The sequence below is a fragment of the Miscanthus floridulus genome, chromosome 18 (genome assembly GCF_019320115.1).
Source record: "Miscanthus floridulus cultivar M001 chromosome 18, ASM1932011v1, whole genome shotgun sequence".
NCBI lineage: Eukaryota > Viridiplantae > Streptophyta > Magnoliopsida > Poales > Poaceae > Miscanthus > Miscanthus floridulus.
The window spans coordinates 91,981,728-92,007,821 of NC_089597.1; the positions used below are offsets into that span (position 1 = coordinate 91,981,728).

The 26,094-nt window shown below is 45.1% G+C and overlaps 2 protein-coding genes and 2 pseudogenes across 3 annotated transcripts; 2 read left to right on the forward strand and 2 right to left on the reverse strand.

Annotated features, from left to right (window-relative positions):
• Window positions 1-281: 281 nt before the first annotated feature.
• LOC136523041 (glutathione S-transferase T3-like) lies at window positions 282-4,526 on the reverse strand. Of its 2 annotated transcripts, XM_066516824.1 has the most exons (5): window positions 4,119-4,526; window positions 3,911-3,968; window positions 3,482-3,731; window positions 2,630-3,398; window positions 282-396 (listed from the first exon to the last, which is right to left on the reverse strand). In XM_066516824.1, exons 3-4 carry the CDS (start codon window positions 3,725-3,727, stop codon window positions 2,640-2,642), a joined length of 1,005 nt encoding a protein of 334 aa, XP_066372921.1. In that variant the 5' UTR covers window positions 3,728-3,731; window positions 3,911-3,968; window positions 4,119-4,526; the 3' UTR covers window positions 282-396; window positions 2,630-2,639. The 2 variants fall into 2 exon arrangements, with proteins under 2 accessions (XP_066372921.1, XP_066372920.1); XM_066516823.1 differs by having other exon boundaries at window positions 3,911-4,526.
• Window positions 508-1,815, reverse strand: LOC136524182 (uncharacterized). The gene is made up of 2 exons (XM_066517640.1): window positions 1,189-1,815; window positions 508-1,089 (listed from the first exon to the last, which is right to left on the reverse strand). The coding sequence occupies exons 1-2, from the start codon at window positions 1,813-1,815 to the stop codon at window positions 508-510; spliced, it is 1,209 nt and encodes a 402-aa protein (XP_066373737.1).
• Window positions 4,527-14,599: 10,073 nt separating the features above from the next.
• Window positions 14,600-16,348, forward strand: LOC136524183 (glutathione S-transferase T3-like; annotated as a pseudogene).
• Window positions 16,349-16,797: 449 nt separating this feature from the next.
• Window positions 16,798-18,166, forward strand: LOC136524184 (uncharacterized; annotated as a pseudogene).
• The last annotated feature ends 7,928 nt before the right edge of the window (window positions 18,167-26,094 follow it).

Consider the following 26,094-nt stretch of genomic DNA (forward strand, 5'->3'; position numbering starts at 1 on the left):
ATGGAGAATAACACTAAACATCTCATCTCAATATAACCAACTGGTAGCAACCATGAAAACATGGACAAGCTTTTGAACACAACAATAAAATAAAATGTCCATATGTTACTACATGATGAACTGATAAACATGACTCAAGCCATTTCATTACATGACCAACTAAAAATAAGCAACCAGGACAACCAAATGTTTTAAAAATGGAAATAAAATAGAATGTCCATTCGTTACTACATAATGCACTAATTGATAACAATGACTCTAGCCATACATGTTTATTTTAGGCCACAAAAGCAAACTGAACAACTAACTGCATCGTTGAGGAAGAAGCACCAAAATCCAAAAGTCAACCTCCATGATAGCCTGCTAGAAATGCCAATCAACCTCATACCAACGATTCTAGAAAAAGAAAACAAGCAGTAAGTCAGCTTACTCAATATAATTAACAGTGCCAATAAGAAAAAGAAATTCATGACAGATCTTACATGAGGTTATTAGCAAAAAAAAATACTAGTGGGGAGCCCTATGGCCAAAACGCTGCCAAATGTGCTCAATTAAATCATTTTTAAGTTGAGTGTGGACAGAGTGAGCACGGATAGCAGAATTTCTACGTCGAACATCATTGAAGCATGGGTTACTGTTTGTGGCCTTTTGCACTTCAGGAGGAAGAACAATTGATTCTCCAGGAATTGCATTTAGATCAATAGACTCCTTAGCCATTTCTCCCTCATCTTCCACTATCATGTTGTGGAGAATAACACAAGCTTTCATGATCAGTCCAATAATCCTTGTGCTCCAAGATCGTGCTGGACGACGCACAATGTTGAAGCGAGCTTGCAGAACGCCAAAAGCACGCTCCACATCTTTCCTTGCACCTTCTTGTTCTGCTGCATACACCTTGTGCTTGTCTAGTTGAGGTGAATTTATAGACTTCACAAAGGCTGCCCATTCTGGGTAAATTCCATCGGCTAGGTAATAACCAGTGTTGTATTGCCTACCATTGACAGAATACTGAACCCGAGGAGCTTCACCCTTTATTGCCTCAAGAAACAAAGGGGATTGATTAAGCACGTTGATGTCATTATTAGACCCAGCAACACCAAAGAATGTATGCCAAATATGGAGATCATGTGAAGCTACCGCTTCAAGGATCATGGTTGGGAATCCATAGCGACCAGTGGTATATTGCCCCTTCCATGCTGTTGGACAATTTTCCCATCGCCAATGCATGCAGTCAATACTACCCAACATTCCAGGAAATCCACGAGACTCTCCAACTTGGAGCAGACGCTCCATGTCTTCAGCTGTAGGACGTCGAAGGTACTTGGAGCCGAAAACTTCAACCACCCCTTGCACAAATTTTTCCAAGCACTCAAGGGCAGTGCTCTCTGCAACCTTTAAGTACTCATCAAGCATGTCAGCTGCAGTCCCATATGCAAGCATACGGATTGCTGCTGTGCACTTTTGCAGTGGTGAAAGCCCCGGGCGATTAGTACAGTCTACCCTTTGAGTGAAATAGGGAGACCAACTGCCCAGGGCATCCACAATGCGTAGAAAAACATGCCTTCTCATCCGAAATCTTCTACAAAACATTACATCAGAATATAGAGGCTCTTCTGCAAAGTAATCAGCCACAAGTCGTTGATGAGCACCTTCACGATCCCTGTTGATGTACTTTCTGGTTCGACGCCTAGATGAACTACCCACCATCTTTGCCTTAATCTTCGTAAAAATCCGGCTAGCAAGAGAGTCGAGGGCTTGTTGCTCACCTGAGAACTCTTCTAAGGGGTCTACAGAATCATCGGATTGATCCGACATGTTTGGAGACAAGTTTAGAAAGGGGTATAGAGGTTGGAGAGTTTGGGCTGCTGTGCATATATGCAGCCATACCGGTCATGTATATATACACGCACAAAGGACAAATGCGTTTTGACTACTACACCAAACTGGTCATGTAATTAGCGGTACTGCATGATAATTCATAAAGCATTGGTAATAGATGTTGACTGACTAAATTTAGTGGTACTGCATGATAATTCACAAAGCATTGGTAATAGATGTTGACTGACTAAATTTAGTGGTACTGCATGATAATTAGCAATGCATTTATACAAAGTACCAGAACCTCCATCTAACTATGCATGCATGAACCAGAACCTCCAAGGAACAGCTCATTTATTTCAAATCATTTTGTCAGGGCAGTTACCACCAGTTAATGTTTTGTACTATATAGATGGTGATCTATGGGCCAGATACAATGTTCAAGTCATGTGTGTTGCATCTTTCATTTTGTCCTTTTTTTACTTTCTTTGCACTAAGTCATAGCTGAAAGTTTGTGGCAAATATATCTCGAACTCAAAGTAATAATCACTCTTGTAGTAGCATTATGTTTGTTCCCTACTATCTGCTCTGGGAGTCTAACTCTTAGTCAAAGCATGTCACTGTTGATACATTATCTATCGTAACTCAAGGTTCAGGACAGACTAGTGATGAATACATTCCATGTGGTCTGTTAAAATTTTGTACTTATCCACATATCTAAATATTTTGATTTCTTACTACATATGCTACCTGCAAAGTTTTCAGATGATATGCAAGGTCCACATAATAACCAGTGCAGAAAAAAACTTACAGTTATTCAATCAATCATCGGCCAATTTCTCCCTTAGCATCTTCAGGGCAAGGACATGCTCAGCTCTAATATCCTCTGTCATCTCCCTAGTGTCCATACACAAGAGTTTTTGATATGATTCCAGTAAAGCAGCCTCCCTGTTAAGCCTTGCTGTCTGAAACTTCTTTTCAGAAATGCGTTCTTGTGCCTCTACGAAATCTTCCTGTCGTTTTTTTGTTGCTGCTTGAATGTCAATGAATTTCTTCAAGTCTTCATCTAAACTAACATCATCATCGCTGACTCTAGATTTACCATTGCGTTTTTTCTTAGCTTGTTGTGTCCCCATAGGACGTTCCAATTCTCCTACAGCTTCTGGTGTCCTTGAGGTGCCAATTGCCTCATCTTCACCATCCAAACTCCTTTTATTTGGGTTTTCAAGTTCTTCCAAAACTGCATGCCACTTGGGTTCATCACGAAGAATCTTCCAGTAGTGCTCAACTGTGAATGGTCCTTCCTTATAGTCATCCAAATAAAACTGCTTAGCCATGTCTTTTAGCTGCTCATCTGAATATCCACTAAGATAAATTGAGGTAGCCTTCTTCCAACTTCCACAGAAAAATGCCACCCATCTCTTGATTTTTGTCCAGCGATCTTTGAGATGTTTCACCTCTCTTTTTCGGTTTGTAGGTGTAGTCTTATTGTAGTGTCCATGTACATCACCCCAATACTTCTCATTTTTCTTGCAATTACCATTGATTGGGTCATTTGAGTGGATCAGCCATGCACTGACCTGAATTTAGGATACATGATTAGTTGTAGGTTCATATATTTGTGTAGCTACAAAAAGAAAGTGAGTGATACAATTTTACTTACTAGCCTCACGTCCTCATCTGGATCAAATACAAGGCGCTTTGCAGTCCTGCCATCGTTTCCATCATCTAAGTTGATGATGGTTTTGCCTTTCGATCTCTTTTTAGAATTTTGGTTTCCTGAGTCATTTTTTGGTGGTGCTAATTGAGATTCCTTTCCCATAGGTGGCCATGGTGCCGAAATATGAGGAAAGAATGGTTGTCCAGATTGTAAAATGCTCATAAAACCACCAGGTGGATAGTAATCCATACCACTGAAAAATAAGCAACCCATATCGTTAGTTCTAATGAAACTAATATAGCTAGTGAACTAACTTTTTTCTGAACATTACTTCTAATAAAACTAATATAGCTAGTGAACTAACTGTTTCTGAACATAATAAAATGACAACTAGTGCAGCAAGAAAATTACATAGAAAAAAATAAAACTTACCAATTTGTGGATGTGGCTGCTGAAGATGTGGCTTGTGGCAAAGGTCCAGGCCACCATGCTGCAGAGTCATGCCATTCGGCCATTAGTTTAGACAAACACTTTATCAAGAAATCAAGATAAACTTCCACTAAATATCTAAAAAATCAATAAGTAGCAGGAGTGACTTCGGGTCTGCTTGGATCCCTTGTTGCCGCTCGCCTTGCCTCACCGAGCAAGTCAAGGCGTTTGGTACGCGCTCGCTTCACCTCGTTGCCTGCAAGCTTCCCCGGTTGGGCAAGGAAAATCCTTGCCGACGCAAAAGAGCCGATTTGGCTCTCCTGCGCGGTCAAGGCGGCTCGCGTGGGCCGTCGCAGGCATCGTCGATTCGATCCCCGCCACCACCGGTTCGACCCCACCACCACTGAATCGAGCCCCGCTGCCGTCGGATCGAGCCTGTCGCGGCCAGATCGACCTCCGCCGTCGCTGGATCGAGCACCACGGCCGCCGAATCAACCTCCGACGCCACCGGATCGACCTCCGCCGCCGCCCGATCAAGCACTGCGGCCGCCGAATCGACCTCCGACGCTGCCGGATCGAGCTGCGGGGCGAGGCAAGGCAGGCAGCGGCAAGGGATCCAAACGCCCACCTTGGGAGCTAGCAAGGCACGGCGAGGAAAGGAGAGGCAAGCGGGCGAGACAAGGCAAGCGGCGGCAAGGGATCCAAGCAGACCCTTCATTGATTTTTTTCTAGCTTACTGCTATGCATCTAGCTAAATATAGAAACCAAGAGCGAACTCGATTACCTGATGGACCTCCTATATTTGGAATAGAAGAACCACCACCCAGAAGTGCAGGATCATGCGTAGGCACTCGAATAGCAGAAGCAGGGGCGGATCCCATCTGAGTAGATCCAGTCTGGTGTGGTGGCAGGGCCATCTCTCGCTTCCGGCGGCTCATCACCAGCAGCGACAAGGATCTCGCGGACCGGAACTGAATCGAAAGAGTCAAGCACCTGAGCTGGATTGTGGAATAAGATAGATGGGAAGATATGACGGAAAAGAAGAAGAACAGACCTTGCTTTTGACGCCTCCAGAACTAAATCGAAAGAGCAAGGGCGGGAGAAGGTGGATTGTGGAGGGATTTTCGCGCGCCGTGGACGGATTTTCGCGCGTAGTGATGCGGGAGAGAAAATGGATTCACGCGCAGCGGATGGGAGAGAAGGATTCCCGCGCAGGGGACGAGGGAGGAGAGGGTTGCGCGCAGCGGATCTGAAAATGCTAGAAGAATAGCTACCAGATGGCGATGAAGCTGGCGATTTGGCGCATCGTCGCACGTGCGAGCTGAGCGACGAGCAAGTCGCCGGCTCGAATATTTTTGCATCTTCTCTTTCCTCCACATAGGATACATGCTGAGCTATACACTCAAATAGCTAGCTGACTCAGCACCATTGCGGACGCCCTAAGAGGAGAGCAGGTGGAACCAAGGGCTTGCAGGTAATAAAGAAAGAATAAAATAATTCTGATTTCTTTCTCTCCCTTCCAGCTCATCCAGCTACGTCGCTGGTGCCGCTGTGGACGCCCTGACCACCACAGTCCATAGTGCCAGGGGCTGGGAGCGGGGGAGGCAGGCAGCAGGTAACTTGGCAAAGTAAGCAGGAAGGGGTTTCCTTCTACACTCACCTCCCCAATTTTGTATGACTCATCGTCGTTAGAGTATCTTCAGCGGCCCTCCACTCCCACCCATCATCCCCATAAACCTGTCATATTAGGGGAGATGTGACATTTTTTTCTTCTCCAGCAGTCCCCCAATAACTCTCCCTTTTTTGGTGGCCACCAAAAAACACATCTTCTCCCCTCAAATATAATAGAGGGGGAGTTGCATATCCCCCAATACGTTGGGGCCCACCCTAACCGTCACTTTCCACCCTCCACCCTCTCGCCTCTCTCTCTCGGCTCACCGTGGCCATGGATCCCGCGTGCTCCGCCGCGCTGGATCCCGTGCCTCGGCTCCACGACTACCTCCACTGGATCCCGTGTCTCCGTCATGGACGACCTCCACTGGATCCCATGCCTCAGGAGCGACGAGGAGCTATCACCATGGACACTCCCTGCTGCCACCGCCACCGTGGAGAGTTGGCCCTAGGAGTCCGCCGCCGTCGCCGCCACGATAGGCCTAGATCCGTCGCTAGGAGAGGAGGCGCCGCCGGTGGGGAAGGAGAAGCCACAGGGCACCGGTGGGGAAGGGACCCACGCCGCCGTCAACACCAAGCTCTCTGGCCAAATCCCCGCCTCCCTCATGCCTCTCCAAGCTCTCCAGGAACTCTTGCCTCTGCAGCTGCCCCTATACGGGAACTCGCCTCCCTCTACGGCCGCCCCTCTATGGGAACCGCCCGGCGACGATGAGCAGGGCTTGCGGAGGTGGAGCACGCCGGACTGCTCCCACTGCTTGCATCGAAGAAGGTTGCACAGCATCGAAGACTTGTGCGCGGCAGGGAGAAGACGACCGCTGATGTCACAGGGAGAGAGAAAGGAAAAGAAAAAAAGAGAAAAATAAAAAAACTACAATCTGACATGTGGGTCTCATGTACTGGGGGAGATTTTTGGTGATTTGCTGGAGCATCTCCCCCAATAATCTGAAAATATAGTATTGGTGATCACCAATACCATCCTATTGGGGATGAAGTATTGGGGGACTACTGGAGGTGCTCTTAGTGAAGCTATCTTTTTCAGTTTCACGAAGAACTTTCTCAATGAAACTAAAGTTGTGCTTGTTTTAGAGACCCATTTGGCAATAAAAATATTATAGTAGCCTTCTTTTTTCTCCTCTTTCCTACTTCTACTTCTTCTTCTTATCCACAGCACGTCTAAGCCATGGCTTCCTTGGGATCCTCGTGCGCGCCTCGATAGTTGTGGCTGCCCACTCGCATGCGCCTAGGTGGCCGTGCTTGCTAGCGTCTCGGCGGCCGTGGCTATGCCCGCTCGTCCTTGCTCAAGAGGGGCCAATCTAGCCTCCACACATATATTGGGGCCCACAATTGCAAGATGAAGATGTGAAAAGCTACTATTTTTAGCTTCGTTACACCCGTTTCCATGATAGCAGGATTTAATGACCTTCATAGGTGAAACTATTTGCAAAATGTCTGTTCCACCAAAAGAAAAAGCTTCAAACAGCTTATGAAGCTGGTGGTAAAGCTATGCAAGACAAAGGTTGGGGTTTAATTCAACACTTCTTCTATATTTCAGGTGCCTAAATTTTAAGATGATTTCAGAAAACACTCTTGTACTACTACCAATTAGTATAAGCAAATTGTCACTTTTGTGATTTGTTATTTGTCTTTGTGTCACAACGTATCAAATTTTTATCCTTGTCTGACAAAAGAAATAATTATAAATGGTTAAATTTTCTTTGTGCCAACACATATCAGATTTTGTCAGGTTTGTGATTTTGTCTAATGGTTTTTTTTATTCTCGAAACCAAAAATTATAGATTGTGTCTACGTAAATTGCAATGAACAAAAACCATAATTCTACTATAAAATATATACAATAACCGTCGCCTAAAAAAACTAAGATTAAGGCACATAAAATTTAACAAATCCCTTAATTCAACTAGAGGCTCTATAATTTAGGAGAAATTTTGAATGTTCAGAACCTTATAATTTAAGACACATAGTATTCATTAATATATACAAAAATAAAAAGAATCATATATCTCCACATAGGTAGGCGGGTTCTAAAATTCACACAACGAATAGGTGACTTTTTAACTCGCTTTGTGGACCAGGTGATTTTAAAATTGTATTTGGTACGTGCAGCTCAGCGGTTGAATATGTGTTTTTTTAAGAGCAAGCTAGCGCCCGAATGTCCAGATACCCGCGTCAGCACTCCTTCCCCCCCCCCCCCCCCCCCCCCCCCCGCGCACCTGCATCCCGCGGCTATGTTGACGGTCATTAACATCAATTATAAACCATCAATATATCCTATATATATACTTAATTTCATCACCAAACATAGGGATAGAGGTTTAAACTAAAAAATCCACGAGTTTTGGTGATTTCATGACTGCAGGAGGATTTAATCACAAAACCGTCAAGGATGACCTATTCATCAAAGTAAATCAAGTTCAACCGCGACGGAACCGACTTAGGAAGACTCTAGAACACTTTAAAAGGCAAACCACTAAGACCCACGCCTAGAGGCATACATGTGGGGCTGGCCGGCCCCACCTGTAGGCTGGCCGGCCTGTGGGACGCACCTGGCAGTGCCTCCTTCGAACGTCGGTTCTCCATCGCCTTATAGATCAAATCTATGCCGTTGCTGTAGGGTCGAGATGGTGGACTAGAGGGGGATGAATAGTCCTTTCTAAAATTAATCATGTCCTCTAACCGAAAAAAGTACGGAATTAAAACTATCGGTCTAGCCAAGACTACACCCCTTTGTTTATGTTCTCTAGCACCTTCCAAAGATACTAATTAAGCAACAAAGGTGCCGGACTAGCTAGAGCTCACCTAACCAATTCTAGAAGCAAGGTCACACAAACCTGTGCCACTAGTACTTCAAGCAACAAGGAAGCTCCTACACAAGCTAGTAAGCAAAAGCACAAAGCCACCTAAACTCACTAGCAATGCTCAATAACAAGGCAACTGTAACATCCCAGATGTTAAAAAAATAATTAAGAAGGTGATCATGTCATCATTATGCATAATCATCATGCATCAACTCATGAATGCATTTCATGTTTATATTATAGTATGCAAATGCTATTTTATGGAGTGTTTTATATATTACCTGAAATAATGTTAATAATAATGATTAGGAAACTTTGTGAATTTTGATGTGGGAATCTATTAAACATTTTTCACAAATAAAAGTTGGACAACTTTTGTTTCATTGGTTGGTATGATGTTTAAGTTTTGGTAATGTGCCATTAGTGGTGATGATTACTTAATGGTTGTTAACTAATCAATTCCTAGAAATGCTTAAGCATAACAGTTTTGAAAACCTCTGGAAACTGAATTCAGAATTTGCAATTTCAAGTTCCTGTGTTCAAAATTCAAAATCTCTCAAACCTTTGATCTTTTGATGTCAGACTTTTATACAAAGTTGGAGATCTTGGGAAGATTAACAACTTTTGTTAAAGGAGCTAATCAATTGTATGTTTGGAATCGGGAGAATGAAAGAAGGGAAAATGCTCTGTCAGTCGGCTACAGTACCGCTGGCAGCAGCCAGCTTGCCTCATCACCGCCGTGCGCCATTTGGCCGCCCTCGCGCTGCTTCTTGTGCCTAGGCACGCGGCCGTCTACGTGGCCGAGCTCGCGCAGCCGCTGGCACGCCCAGAAGTCTTGCTGCGCCCTTTTAAAGCCAAGTGTCGACGCCGTCTCTCTCTTTTCTCTCTCAGAACCGCCGTCGACCGAGCTCTCTTTGCTGGTGTAATTCATCGCCGATGATCAACCATCACCCAATAGCTCGCTCACCCAGCTTCGCCTGCTCCTTGTGCTGCTCCCTCACCCATATATGCTACTGCTATCGGCAAAAATTTGCCCGAGCGCTCGGTTCACGCCGCGACCAGCCACCATGGCCGACGAGCTCGCCTCCGCCGTGACTGGCCTACTCCAGCTACTCTCGCTCCTTTCTCTCTCTTGTTTTGCGCTTACCTCTGTGCCGTGATGCTCACAAGCAAACCGGTTGCTCGTCTTATCCACAGGACACGTCGGAACGCAGCCTGCCACCATGTCCGCCGCTACAGATCACCGGTGCACGTGGGCAGCCCTTCACAGGCCATCTCCGGCAATAATTCGTCCACACACGGGTGCGCACAGGCCCTTGCTTACTCCAGCACCTCTCCCTCGCCACCTACAAGCGTCAGCCGGCCAGAAATCGAGCTTCTCCGGCGTCCTCTGTTCTTCAAATTCGCGATAGGGGCTTCGCGCAGCAATAAGAACTAATACAGGGGCCTAAATGCGAAGAGCGTGACTCAGGTGAATAGTTCGCTATAGGGTTTTTCTTTTTCTTTTTCTATTTTTAGCTGAAACTTGTGAATTTGATTACTATTTATTGGTGCATGCTAAAATCATGAAACTTTTTGTGTAGCCTCTTCATGATGTCCTCTATGTAGGAAAAATATGAAACCATGAAAATCAACAGTTTTTGGATGCTTAAAAATTAATTCTTTTAATTAATAAATGCTTGTTGTGTGATTTTTATAGGCCAAAATAAATATCCAATGACCATGAAACTTTTATTGTATCTATTTATTGTTAAAGCCTACCTCCACAAAAAGTTTGGGATTAATTTGATGATGTTTAATTATACTCTTATTTATATGCCTTAATTATTAGTTAATAATTGTCAAAATGATAAACATAAATCATGAGATGTCCTGAATGGGTTTTGGAGTTGATTATAGATCATGAAACACCCCACCCCTGCTGTGTCATGGCCAAGTGATTACCTTCTTGATATGCTTATGTTCACCCTTTAGTTAATAATTCTAAATGACTTAATTAAGAATTTTATTAGTAAATGCATGTTAATAAACTTGATTTCTTCTTAGATGCAACCTCTTGGGTAAAAAGTAAAAGTTATACATTTCCTTGTATATTGTTGATACATATCTTTTCATGATGAGGCTTTAGTTGATAAGCATGTATGATAAGTGAACCTTTGACTTGTTAGAAGAACGACTAAAAATGCTTTATGATAATTACTTGCAATTGTACCGTGAAGGAAAGTTGTATTCAAGTTATTAATTTTTGTATCCATCATGAAGCATCATGTTTTATATCTCGCATTATATCAAACATGGCATTGTTACTACGTGTAGTGAATGAAAGTGAGCACGTGGTAGTGAATCAGGTTGAGGAGGAAGTTAATCCATCTGTTGAGGTCGGGTTTGATCATTGTGGAACGTCTTCGGAACCTGACCTTTCCATCAACCAAGGCAAGCCCCGGATGCATTTAAACCTACCTTGTGTTTTACAAATTTTTATCGCTTTTGCTTTTATTTACTGCATTAAGTGATTAGGAGTCAAGTGAAAACCTAATTGGTGCATTACCAACCTTGTTTTTCCATATCTACCTTGTTACCAGTTTTACTTCATAAATGCCTAGTTATGCATAGCCATGCTTAGACAGATAAAAGTCGGATGATTACCTGCCACCTGCGAGTTTTAAATGGATCCTTAGTTACGTTTGGTCACTTATGTTATCATGAGATATGAGCATGTGGAATAATAAATCTAGACCGGGCGGACTCGGTGTATGAGAGCCATAAGACATGGAGGTCTTGTGAGTGGGTTCTTTCCGCCTATGTCAATTAATGTCCGTCCATTGTTGAATTGCATGAGGTGAGACTTTGTAGTACTAATCACATACTCCGGTAAGCCTTAACTCGGCTATTCTATTACGAGAATGGCTACTCACGCACTGGGAGTGGAGAGATGGTGGGAATAGCATGTACCCACGTGGCAATGGGCTAGATTGGTGGAGTACTATATTCTCGGGTGACGCGGACCTGTTCTTGTTTTAGAGGATCCGAGGGTAGGTTGGTATATGTAGGTCAGGGACCTGCATATGTCGTGTGGTCTGGAATCCCCAGCTGGGTTTTAATCGGTTCGAATCGTCGTTGCTCCTCGGTTATGGAGACTCAAACTCACTGTTCATCATCGTAGTTAATAACTAGAACTTGAGTAAGGTTTGAGAAAGTGTTGGATACGAAGTTTCATGATCTCAATACGGATCATGTCAACTTTGTATATGATCTTTTTGATGATAAAAATGTTGATATAAAGAATCTTGTTAGAGAGCTTTTACGCAAAAGAACCTTGATTATTGCTAAAGCCATACCTTGAATCCTTGAGCCTATATTCCTGAGTCTTCTCAGTTTTATTTTGGTTAAGTCGTGTTGAGTACTTCTATACACACCTATGACCAGTGAAATGAAATGCCCTAGGTTATACCTTTGCCTTGCGCATTCTATTCCATCTCCTCCAATGTCGATGCAACATATGCACCAACACGATCAACAATGATATGATCCACTTCATATCATCACATGATCATATTGGTTTATCGATCTTGACTTCACTTGCTTTTCACCGTTGCCTTCGTCCATCGGCGCCAAGTCTTGCTCAAGCTTCACCGCCACGTGGTCCATTGCTCCAAAGCCTCCGACTTGCCCTTCACGCTTGCAACCAGTCCATCAAGCCAAGTCTTGTCTTGATCTTCTCCACCTTGATCACATGACTCAACGTCATGTCTCATGTGCAATGAGCTCCTTCATCATCACATGTGTGAGCTTTGCAACATCTCCAAGCTATTTTTACCTTCATGGCATATGTTGCTCACACATATGTACCTATGGACTAATCACCTGTGTATCTCACATAAACACAATTAGTCCACCTAGGTTGTCACTCAATTACCAAAACCACACAAGGACCTTTTAGTTGCTTAATGTTGGTTTGATCCGAGGGTCTAGATTTGACATTGCCCCCCTATATATACGCCCATGTACCTCCTCCAGCATAGCAATCCTGAAACCCTAATTCATATCCTCATCATTAGGATCAGAGCCAGCAATCAAGAGAAGATTAGTCCTCCAAGTTAGGATCTAGTCTTGTAAATAGAAATAGTGAGATAGAGAGTGAGGAAAGAGTTTGGAGGAAGTGCCAGCCTATCAGTGCTCTCTCTATGGCTTGTACCTTGGTGGATTCAAGTTCTACTTGAGCTTGTGTCTGAGATTTCTCAGGTAATAAACTTCTGATACAAGTAAGTATCGTGTTTATATTGTTCATCAGGTTCGCAACTCTCTTTTGAGTGCTTTAATCTATAGATGCTCTAGGTTAAAGTATTAATAGTAAGTGTAAGCATGGTGCTTAGACTTGGGTTAATCGTGGATGCACCCTACATTCTGGACTGGTGTTAGATCATGAGTGTGACAATCTCGTTGAGTCCTTTGTAGTCCACCTCCCATCTGTAGGCTAAGTAGGACCCGGTTACTACGGAAAGCATCCTCTGCTGGTGTCTTTCCTTAGTAATGTCCCCATTTAAATAGTAGAAGACATAGCTTACCCAAGTCAGAACTAAAGAACCTTAGTAATCCTCTCTACGCTCCTGTTTATCCTTAACCTTGTTGCTACCCCTAGTTAAGTTAGACTGTAGTTAATCCCACATGTTTTCCTATGTATACGATACTTAGAATATTTCTGGGTGAAAGCTACATCGGTATTCGTGTGCTTTTGGATTATCTGTGTGTCTAAAATATACCAACAACCCACCTACATGGGGCCCATGTCGCCAGACTACACGTGGGGAGTCCCCGCTTGTGCCCTCTCCGCTACTCACGTGCATGCATGCAGCCAACAACTGCAGCAGGTGGCTAGGCCAGCATCTAGAAGAGGGGGAGGGGCAGCGGATGCCCAACCGGTGTCGGGAGGAGGAGGAGACACCGAGGTGAAGGCGAGGTAGCACAAAAGCAAGGACAAAGATGCAACACTCAATCTACTTTTGAAACATCCAGATGCAACACTTACAACATACGTCTGTAGGCAGATGAAACACGTGAAACATGCTTCTGAAACACTTGCAAAAAAACACCTGAAAACACTTCATATGTGTGAAAATATATGTAACATCTAGATAAAAACACTTGCAAACATACGTCTAGAAAACGAGATCTACTTTTGCAACATCCAGATGAAACACTTGCAACATCCAGATGAAACATCTGAAACACATGAAACATGGGCTTTGCTTGGATGAATGGAGGCACGCCGGCACGGAGGTCGACGACGGCGCATGGACCTCGCTATGCGGCAGCGGCGCGGGCAACTCGCCGGTGGGCGCGACGTCACATGAATCTCATCCCCTGCTTGCTGGAGCATCCGTCATGGAGGCTTGTCGGCTCGGTGGAGGCGGACGCGGCTCGCCAGCTCATTGGAGGCGGTCACAGCGAGGAGGCGGGCGAGGCAGACTAGGCCTGGTGGAGAATACGGCACGGAGGAGGCAGCGCGGGGAGGCGGCACGGAGGAGGCCGCATGGGATGGGGCGCGGGGCGGCAGGGACGTGGCTCTGCGGGGGACCGGTGGCAGCGAGGCGGAGTGGGGTGGGCGGATGGGAATGGTGCCGCAGGGACGAAACAGCGCAGCGAGCATCGGGGCGCATGGACGGGACGAGCGGATAGGGTCACTGGATGAGCGGTGCGTGCCGAAGTGAGCGGAGGGAGGCGTCCGCCATGCTGACATCTTAATGGTATCATTATTGTTTTTAAATTGCGAGATCATTTAACTGGTTGGGCCGACAAAAAAACTATTTTTATGTTTTGCTAAAACCAATGAGTAGTTTTGTAAGGCCAGTCTCAATGGGAGTTTCATAGGGATGTCATCACATTTAATGTGGTGACACATCAGCAGTAAAGGAATTTTTACATGAAATGGGGAGGAGAGAGAAGGAGAAAGTTTCATCTCGGTGAAACAAGGTCGCACTGTTTCCAAAGTCTTGGTATTCGCGTGAAACCAGCGTTGAGGAAGATCGTTTCATCATCCCTGATACTGTGCGCGCGCGGAGCCGGCCACCATCATCCCCATCCTCCCGTGCTGTCGAGGATTCTTCCCTCCTTGTACCATCCAGCTCCCACCCCATCCGCGTGCGCAAACCAACCTATCCGCCGTCCACCGTCCGCCATCCCTAGGGTTTAGCGCCAGCAAGCCGCCATGGATCTGCCACCGGCAAAGCGAGCCGCCACGGATCCACCGCCGGCAAAGGAATCTAGGCGACGCCTTCCTGGTAGAGGAGGGAACGCTCGTCAACATCGGCTCGGCATGAAGAAGGCCGCCGTGCCTGCGCCACCATTGGTTCCGCCGCCGGCGCCGCCGATTTCGTCCCCAGCTGCGTCGACTGCAACGCTAGCCGTGATGACCCCCACCCCTACTGGGTCGACTGTCGGCCCTGCTGTGCCTAGCTCCTCCTCTACTGCGCCGACATCCATTGTGCCGCCATGGACACCGCAAGGAGCAGGATGCGGCGCCATTCCCCCAAATTTGGCATCTGCAAACCAACAATGCCCAAATTCATGGTAACCATTTGATTTCAATCTGTGCAACTAGTTCATTCTTTTTGATTTCTGTACCAATCTTTCTTTATTTATCTATGCAACTAGTTCATTCTTTCCATCTGCAAACCAACAATGCCCAATCCTTCTTTATTGTGACTAGGCCAAGCAAACATTTTTTCTGAATTCTGTACCTAATACATAACCAAGTAGTAGTACTTTCATTGTTGGTGACAAGAGCCATCCAAGGACAAGAGAAATATATGGAAATCTCCACGCATTTTGTAGTCAAAACTTTATCCTGACCAACAGTCCAACACATGTTCAGGATCTATCCGCCAGGTGGTTTTCTAAATATGATTAATCAACAACAGGTCCAAGGAGAAAATTTTCATTTGGTTGGTCACACTATGACCTTCAATCCAATGTCTCCACCACCACCACCAAATGCGTATGGAACAGGAACTTCCCAACCTGTGAAACAAGGCTCTTCAATAAACAATACGGTGCATATTGACATTGACAAAGAGGAAACCAATGAGGCAAAAAGGGGAGGAAAGAAAAGATTTTGGACTCATGACGAGGAAACAAGACTGGTAATCACTGATCACTTTTTTTCTTTTTGTAGGCCAGTGATTGGTACAATACTTGATTTGTTCATCTTTTTTTATTTCGTATTTTGTAGGCCAGTGCTTGGTTGAATGTTTCAAAAGACCCAATTAGGGGTAACGACAAGAAATTTGATACATTTTGGAAAGAAATCACTGAGGAGTTTAACAAGAAAGGGAATGGGAAGCCTAGAAGAGAAATAAACCAATTGAAGATTCACTAGTCACGCCTCAAGTCCTCGATCACTGATTTCAATGACGCTTGGACTCAGATAGCTCAAATGCATACAAGCGGATACTCAGATGACATGTTAGAGGAAGAGGCACAAAAGGTATATGAAACCAGGTTTAGAAAGCGTTTTCAGTTGGTGCATTGGTGGAAGATATTAAAAGAGGAGCCCAAATGGTGTGCACTGTTTGAGGAAAAAGAGAAAGACAAGAATGAGATACTTGATGTTCCAGAAGAACAGTCATGGCCTATTGGTAGAGAAGCAGCAAAGGCTGAGCGCAGTGGAAAGCGCAAGAAGGATAACATTACGGACGTAATTGTCATCATTGGTGACAATATTGAAAAAATTATCAAGGTGCAGCAAGATTGAAAGGTGGAGTGCGAAAATGTTACGGAAGCACAGCTTAAGATATCAAACGCAAATTTGAAGGCAGCAACGGAGGAAAATGAAGCAAGGATGTTTCAAGTTTACAATTCCCTGCTCAATCAAGATACAAGTCACATGTCTGAAGATCAAAAGGCTAACCGAGACAAGGCATTACGTAAGCTTGAGGAAAAGTTGTTTGCTGACTAAGGTATTTTCTCTGTCTTATTGCTGCACTATATATTGTGTGACTTCTCAGTTCATGTATCTTAATGTAGCACTTTATTTTAAGACTTAATGCTGCACTATGCATAGTATCAATGCAGCACTATATATGTGTGAAAACTGCTGCACTATGTATATGAGGTGTAGTCCCGCAGCCTGGCATTATATATCTTTGGCAGTTTCACATCTAGTGCATGCATGGCAGTTTTCACATGTATATGAGGTGTGAAAACTGCTGCATGTGAACTTATATATAGACTCCCGAGCCTTCTCTCTTTTGCTCACACGAAGGCCTCCTCTCTTTCTCATTCTCTTGCCATCTAGTTCTACAGATTGTAGTGCAGAACTTTGAGGTAACTTATGCATCTTTCACATCTCTGCGCCGTCTCTTTTCCTTACCTCTTGTATTCACTATTTTTTTATGTTCTCCAAAGATGTCCGAGGAAAATGACAACCCTGATGGAAGCCAACATCCTCTATCCTCGTTGGATGAATTCCTTGCTGAGGGTCAGATCATAGATGATGTTCTCAATCAAGCTACGGTGCTCATGCAGTCCACCATGGAAAGTCTTCAAAAAGATGCTACAGATCATCGATTCAATCCGAGGAAGCACATCAAGAGGCCACGAGAGGAAGCACATCAAAAACTAGTGAATGATTATTTCTTAGAAAATCCTCTTTATCCTTCCAATATTTTTCGCCGAAGATTTCGTATGTCTAGGCCACTTTTCCTTCGCATTGTTGAGGCATTAGGCCAATGGTCTGATTATTTTACTCAAAGAGTGGATGCCGTTATTCGGCAAGGGCTCAGTCCACTACAAAAATGTACTGCAGCTATTCGACAATTGGCTACTGGTAGTGGTGCAGATGAACTAGATGAGTACTTGAAGATAGGAGAGACTACAACAATGGAGGCGTTGAAGAATTTTGTGAAAGGTGTTAGAGAAGTCTTTGGTGAGAGACACCTGAGGCGCCCCCACTATGGAAGATACTGAACGTCTACTCAAACTTGGTGAGAAACGAGGTTTTCCTGGTATGTTTGGCAGCATTGACTGCATGCATTGGCAATAGGAAAGATGCCCAAATGCATGGAAGGGTCAGTTCACTCGGGGTGATTAGAAAGTGCCGACGCTGATACTTGAGGTCGTGGCATCACATGATCTTTGGATTTGGCATGCGTTCTTTGGAATAGCGGGTTCTAACAATGATATTAATGTTTTGAACCAGTCCACTGTCTTTATCAATGAGCTAAAAGGACAAGCTCCTAGAGTCCAGTACATGGTAAATGGGAATCAACACAACATTGGGTATTTTCTTGCTGATGGAATATACCCTGAATGGGCAGTGTTTGTTAAGTCAATACGACTCCCTATCACTGACAAGGAGAAGTTGTATGCACAGGAACAAGAAGGGGCAAGAAAGGATATCGAGAGAGCCTTTGGTGTATTGCAGCGGCGATTTTGCATCTTAAAACGACCAGCTCGTCTATATGACCGAGCTGTACTCCGTGATGTCGTGCTAGCTTGCATCATACTTCACAATATGATAGTTGAAGATGAGAAGGAACAAGACATTATTGAAGAAAATCTAGATCTAAATGTGCCTCCTAGTTCATCAACGGTTCAAGAACCGGAATTCTCTCCAGATCAGAATGTTCCGTTAGAGAGAGCTTTAGAAAAAGACACTTCTATTCGAGATAAATCGGTTCATCGCCGACTTAAGAATGATTTGGTTGAACATATTTGGAATAAGTTTGGTGGACGTGCACATATATCTAGTACTTGTGACTATCTTATGCATTAAGAATTGTAATCTATTGTAGTTAGTTATAAAGCTTAAGAATTTAACTACTTCATCTGTGATCTGATCCTGCACTGTTTTTTTTGTGAAGCCTGAGAGCTCATGCTGAACATTTTTTTTTTCTTTCTGCAGGCTGAAACCAAGGCTGAAGGCAAATCTGAAACCAAGGCTGAAGGCAATCTAATCCTGCAGTACTAAACGTATGGGGTGCAGAGAAGAACCAGTGAGAGGCCGTGTGCAAGGCTGTTGGCTATCTGAACTTTTTTTTATCTATATATCTTAGTTTACTATCTAAGTTCCAGTCGTATGCTCTAGTTATCTCTGAACAAGGTTGAATGCTGTTGTTCTGTTTGTCTGGCCGTGTGCAAGGCTGAAGGCTATATCTATATTAGTTTATCTGAAGAATGGTATGTTATCTAAACAATGGTGCTTCGTTTATCTGAGGCTGTTCCGTTTATCTGAACAATGGTAATGTTATCTCTGTGTGTTTGTGTCTGTCAATGGCTACACAGTTAATCGGTGCATATGATCCTTCATTCAACAGCAATTAAATGCTTTGCTTAATTTTGGAATTGGTGCAATGAAATCGTTGTACTGTGAAGGCTAGTTTCATTCATTGTTTTATCCCACTAAAGCTGATGTGGCTTTTTGGAAACCGTACAGTGAAACTAAGTATTGAGACTGGCCTAAGATAAATAATAGTTACAAATACAGAAAATCTTCTGTGGGTAGTGCTGTATACAGCTGCTTAATTGTTTAGAAGAGCCGACAGGAAACGCCTTTACAATGGCACTGGCCGGGCGCACGATGGCATGTCTGGAACTGGAAGGCACTCCGATGGATCCTCCAGCGTGTAACACGAAGTGTAAAAACGATGTACTATCACCTACAAACATAATCAAATATAAATATAAATCCATGCATCCCGCTCACCCACTGCCGGGCATGCACACACCATGACATGACACAGTCACACATCATGCATGTCACCAACCGAGGCCACTAATCGCCGCAGCATCGCTGGTGCTCCTATAAGACATGGTGATCATAAACAAAAACAGTTATCACGTCAAAATTGCGCCTCACGCTCAAGCAAAAGCTGAAAGCTAGCCGTACTCAACGGAGTACTCCCTGCTAATGTGGTGACCTCATCTATCACTCGGGTCTTGCGTAGCAAAAGCAGAGACGCCAGACGAACTCGGCCGACAGGAATGAGTGGCGTGATGGCTCCACGGGTGTGTAGTGCGCGGTTGATTCACCGCATCGCAACTTCCCGGACTCGATCAGTAATTAAAGTGACAGTAGCTCCATTTGTCAAAGATTAGATATAGCCATATAGGGCGCCCTGCGCACTTGATATGAGTCGTTTTGCTTTTGCTGAAAATGCAAACGCAACAAAGAGCGTTCCGCCTGTTGAACGACGGCGGTTTCCATCAGTGCTCGGAGGTTCTGGTGGATCGTCTGCTCCTAGGGGTGGATAGGCTCGGGAAGGCCGCGCAGAAGCATTGCCGCAGCAGCGACGTTCTGGTCAGCCCAAGCGAACTGTGGGGGATCGTTTCCTCCGTCCATGATGTTGCGCTGGACCTGACGGGAATGACCCCGGGCGCCGCTCGCCGGGTTACACGCGTGTGGCGTAGCGTGCTGCGCTGAGCGTGCCAGCGCAGGTGGCAGTTGGCTCTACCGCCTTTGTCGCAACTCTTTGTCGTGCTCCTGCGCACGAGCGAGGGCTTCCGCACGAGGGTCCAGAGGGGTGTGAGTCTGTAGAGACTCCGCTACCACCGACAGCTGTCCTGGAGCGCCCGTCATAGCGCACTCCTGGGACAGAGGGTGGCTAGGTGCCACGACGTCACCGATGCTGGAGCCGTCGCTTTCAACCTCGTCATCCACGAGGTCGTGGAAAGAGACAGGAGCATAGCCCGCCATCCCCACGAATTCGGATGTGAGAGGGGGCGGCGGCAGCATCTTTCGGAGCCCCCACGCGAGCGGGGGACACAAGGCCGTAGGGGAACCGGTCAAACGGCGGTCACGGTGGGGACAATGGGGTCCCTCTAGAGAGTCGGCGGAAGATATTAAATAGCGAGTAAAGAACAATATGTACGTTACTCACAGTGGGGTTTGAGCCCAGCGTGGGCTCGGAGCAAAGCACATGTGTCTCATCATTGAGTCGCTGGGTGGCTCGGAGCCGACGGAGGGTGCTCCTCCTCCGACGGGTGCCGGGACAAGTGCCCCCTTGCGGAGGCGAAGCACGCTGAGCTGGTCGGTGATGAAGTCTAGGCTTCCGAAAAGGAAGGTCTGGAACGGATCGAAGACGGGAGGAACCCACATCCCAACAGGCGGAAGCATGGGAAACTCCAGCGAGCCAAAGCGAATCGTATCGCTTGAGCCCATCATGCCAAAGATGGCGAAAAGGTGGGACATTTGATGATCAAAAGCGTGAACGTACGGCGTGCTCTCCACGGACGGCGCCAACTGTCGGTGCGAAAAGTGACCAACAAGTAAATATTTATAGTTTTGTCGTGCGTTGTGATCGGATGTGGCCTAGCACTCAATGACACAGGGTTTATACTGATTCAGACAACGTGCCCTACGTCCAGTTTTAGTCGGTCGATGACTTTATTCCTGAGCCCAGGTGCTCGAAGTTTGTTGTGAGGTTACAAATGAGTTGGAATGAGAAGGAGGTATTAAAGGTCTGGTCAGGCTCTGGACCGAAGGGTCAAGAGTGACGGGAGCTCCTTACGTGCGCTAAGTATTAGAACGTATGCTCTGTGTAGCTTTAGAGTTCTAGAGCCGTGGAGCTATTCGATTGCTCAGAATGTCTAAAGCTTAGCAGAGAGAGAGTCGGAATGATCCTCCTTTGTTGGGAGAGAGCACATCCCCTTTTATAGGTGAAGGAGGTGGCCTTACAAGTGAGAGAGAGAGTGTGTGCTTGTGTTTTACTAAGTCTTATTGCCCACGCTGTCAGGTACAAGACGGCCGTCGGCGCCCACAATACTGTTTATGTCCGACGTGTTTGGCGGGCTTTACTGTGTTCGCTTGGTATGGCAAATGACGGCGCCCACAACACTGTAAGACAAACGCCGGTGCCCACAACACTGTTCAGGTTCTAACATGCCTGGAAGGTTGCAAAGCACCCTTCTGGCATGGCCTGGCGGTACTGTCCTGTAGGTGTGTAGGGTATGGTCCTCGGTATTGTGGTTGACTTGATCGCCTTGCCTTATCTACTCTGCTTGATTCTTGGGTCCTCACCGAGCGGGCATCTCTGATCGGTTGTTCCCAGTTGGCTCCGACCGCGCCGGTCGGAGAAGAGCTGTAAGCAGAGGTTTGGTGTATTCCCTGTCAGAAAAGCGGGTCGGAGTCGGAAGCGAGTGTTGTCCCCTCCTTGTCCAGGCCTTCCGGTCGGAGACTGGATCGTTCTTCCGGCCTGTCGTTAGGTATCTGGGCCGGCCTAGGAGTCGCGAGTTTGTTGTAATGCCGTCTGCTGGGCCGAGCTTTTGCTGGAAAGCGGGCCCATTGGGGACCCTGAGTTTATGAACCCGACAGAATGTTTATTTAGTTTAGTTGAATTTTGCCTTTTGAGTTTGCTGTGTTTGGTAGCTGCACTCTCTCTCTTTCTCTCTCTGTGTGTGTCTTTTTCTTTGTGTGTGTGTTTGGGTGTGGGTTTTTTTAGTTCTCTTCCATGTCCATGTGAGCCATGCTGTAATTAAGAGCTCTAGTTGAACCACCCAAGATATTTTTCTATTCGTTGTGGTGGAATAAACAATATATAAGTTGCTCTGCTTTAAGTAGAATTTGTCATTTATTAGTTGACTTTCATTTGCATTCTCAGACTCTGAGGACAGTTATCATGATTTTGGGCAATTTATTGTGTAGCTGGTCTTTTGTATGACTTAATCTATGTGTTTTTATTATTGTAGTGACTTTGTCACCTCTCATGGGTGTCAAGTTGTTCGCCAATCCCTGGGTGCTTTTAGTGAATCACTGATTGTTGTTGTAGTTCATGATTAGATAATTTTGTTGTTCCTTGGCCTGGGCATGCTGAAGGGAGCATTATTACTGACTGAACTCAATCCACATAAGGTGACTGGCAAGTAAATTGAGACATGAGTTCAGGAACAATGGCATCATAGAATCTTATATATTTTCTATGTTTTATGACCAAGGTCTAGTTAAGCTCTATGCTTTTGTAGTCACTGTAGCTTCTCAAGGATGCAATATTTGATCCTGAGTGTGCACCTTGTATCCTTTTCAGTAGTTCACAGACTTGTTCAACGTCTATAAGTTTCTTTGACATTATTTTTTTTTTGCCTATGTTTGCTTATCAGTATACGTTATTGTCCCCGGTATTTCTCGTGGGCAGGAACGGCGTTCTTTTCCTTTTTGCAGAGATGCATGAACCACTCATGCTGTCCAAATGCTAAAGCATTTAAGAGAGATGAGGTGAGTGCGTGCATTTTTGTATGAGTGGACCAGTTCATTTGTCATGCCATTTTGCCGTCAGCAAGGCAGATCTGAGCTGTTGGAATACCACTGCAGGACAAGGATGGCCATGTAGTGATAATTGCTCTTACACCTATCAACAAGGACGAAGATGTATCCTATTCTTTCTTGAAATCATTTCGATTAGGCAATCAAGGCGAGAACTTTAGCTATGTATGTTGCACCTATTCTTTTCTTGAAGTTGCTTTTTGCTGCTGATGCAGTAGTTGAAAGTTGTTGCTGCTGCTGGGTGGTTGCTGGTTGAGATACTCAAGGCCAATTGGTGTACAGATTTATGTTCAGGTATGTTCTTTAGGTTTTTTCTGGGATGTCTATTGATGTTTTGACGTATGTTGCTTGGTCCAGTTATTGATGTGGTGATTACTTGATTTTGTGAGGGAGCATTAGAAGGTGGAGTTGACTTTTTTTAGATGTAATTTTCATAGCTATGATGGTCTATTTATTTTGCGTTTTATATGTGATGATTGCTTTCAAGTGTGACGATTTTGGTCGTTCCATGTAGGTTATATGAGTTGTGTTTTTCTTCGGTGTGTGTTATTGTTAACATCTTCAGTGTGTGGACTGCTCTGTTGCTGTCGTTGAGGCATTGGATGTGTGTGTTGTATGACTTCGCTTCTGTTTGTTTGGATGGCATTCCATCTGAGTGCCTTTTGATATGTAGGGATTGCAGGTATCACTATTTTTAGAGTGTTGTCGTTTTCTATATTTTCTCTAGGTTGAATTGAGAAAATTGTTATTCTGATAATCTAATGTCATTTAATTCTGAATGTGTAAGAGTAGATGATTTTTCTCAAGTTTGTAGCATGTCTGATATTAGATGTTTGTTTTAGCCTTTTTGTGTTCACGTTTCGCTAGTTTTTCCTGCTATTTTTCCCTCGTGGTGTATGACTGCTCGTGGCATCTTTTTGATTTTGCTGTTGTTTTCTTGGTGCTTGGTCCGATGAGTAGAGGAAAAACTATGCTTTTGTTTTTTCTTCAACAAAGTCCTAGGAGTGCCTATGCTATTTTTTTATAGGTGGTGATATTTAGTTATCAGCTTTGCTGATCCTATGCAATTGGTAGTCTTACCACTTGTGACCGGAAGGTCCCGGGTTCGAGTCGCGGTCTCCTCGCATTGCACAGGCGAGAGTAAGGCTTGCCACTAACACCCTTCTCCAGACCCTGCACAGAGCGGGGGCTCTCTACACTGGGTACGCCCTTTGCTGATCCTATGCAATTGTTTATTTTGTTCTTTTGGGGTTTCATTAATTTTTAGTTGATGATCATTTGATGGTTCATTTGAGTTTAGCACTCTGCATTTTATGTTTGGACTTCCAATCTTTATCTGCATTTTCAGTGAAGTGAATCTAAATTGACCTTCTGTTCGCACTTGATTGTTTTGGCTGTCATCACATTTGTTGGCCCAACTGATTTGGCTGAAACAGAGTTATCTCTTGAAAGCCATCTGGGATGTGATTCATCTAAAATTTGGTTGAAATGTATTTTTTTTTTCATTTACTTGTTACTGTATTTTTCCTTGTTACTTGAAAGGCTTTATTGTTGTTGTTACTGTATTTTTCCAAGCTAATGTTGGAAGGAGGTGCATCTAGTTTTTCTAAGATGACTGAACATGGTTAGAATCTCTGCAAGTGGGAACTTGCCGGATCTTGCCATACATGCTGCAAGGGGCATCATAGATGGCAACTACCTCAAGGCCTTGCTCGCCAGTGCTCGTTCCTTTCTGGTGCTGGCAGCTCAACCATGTGCATAATTCTGCCTGGAAGGTACAGCTGTTGAGGCTCCTGGGAGGCCATTCGCGATGACCGCAAGGCCTTCAGAAGCTGATCCATGTGTTCTTGTTTTGAAACTGATCTCTGACAGTTGAGTTCTTCAGGAAAGCATGAGGTTGGTTCTCCTGCAGTCGTTGGTTTCTCAGTCTTGTGCTCAGTTCCTCTGGCAGACATCAATGCTGGAATGCCCTTAGTGGGGTTCACCAGAGACTCCAGAACTTGCGTATTGACAGCAACAGATGACCAGCTGGACACTGCAGAGTGCTTCTGCACAGCAGCACGCACATTTGCTGAAAGGTTCAACTCATCCTGAGATGTCACAAGGATTAAGGAAGGAATTCAGTGCATTGCAAATAGAAACATCAAAGAATAAGATATTTCAGAGCACTAGGCCTCCTGTGTTAGTGGCTGCTGTATCTGCATGGACTACTATTCGTTCATGGAGGATAAATACCGATAGTTTGAAAGAGTCAGTGTGCACACTAATATATCGATGGAAAGAGTGATTTGTTAACGGGTTTTGGTTCTTTATCTGTTATGCAAATATGACAGATTTGACTTTATAGCGTCTGCCAGTTTTTCTAGGCAGATGTGTCAGCTTTTGATTTGTCAAAAATTTAACAGATTTTGGGGCGACAAATCTGTAAACAGTTATCTAGTCAGTCAAAAAAAAATCTCCACAAGCCTTCCTTCCGTCAGCACCTTCTCGTCCTTTCGTCTGCAATCTTCTCTCTGCTAGCCTCAGGCAGCTCCGATCTCACACAGCAGGCCACGCAAGTGAGCAGCAAGGTCCCGCCGCCGCCGGGCTGTAGCGGAGAACCTGACGTGTGCGCGGTGAAGAAACGCGCAGCCTCGATTGCCAAAACGATGCGACGCGGGCTCCAGCGGCCTGCGAGGCAAAGCGACGTGCATCCTTGGTCGACAGCACGAGGCGACGCGGGCTCCGACGGCCTGCGCGGCGAAGCCTCGGTCATAACCCGGGCATAACCCACCCCCTCCATTGGGTTTGGAGGTTAGGGAAAAGACCGCATCATTTCCCTATCCCTCACCCTATTCGCTTGATCGCTTCTGTGGCTTATAAGTCGACTAATGCTGTTTTGTTGAAAGAGAAAAATACTATACCATGACTGATAGGCATGCCTGATATGATCTAGCGAACAGAGTGCCTATCTCCATTCCAAAAATCCAAACAATAGATAGGATATTTTGCTCCCTCATTTCCCTGTCCCACCCCACATTTGCCACTATCCAAACGGCACCTACGGGTCTACGGTTCATCAGCCCGTCAGCCGGGGCGCCGCGCCGCGAGTCGTGTGATTTTGACGCTCCGATCCTTTTTGTGTGAGCCCGCCGTTTCTGGTGCGACGACGACCGCGTGTGCATCGCTCAGCTCACAGCTAGCCTTGTCACCAGGTCCGCAAAGATATATTCCTATACGGCACCCGACGACGAACGTGTTTAATTATGATTTGAAGCCAACCATCCGGGTCCAGCTACACTGAGAGAAAACGACGAGGGAATCGACCGGCAACCAGATCGATCGTTCTAGTGTGCATCAGATCATCTCTCACAGTCTGGAACTATAAGGCTTTGTTTAGTTCAAAAACTTTTCCCAAAAGGTGCTACAGTTTCCATCACATCAAATTTTGCGATACGTACATGGAA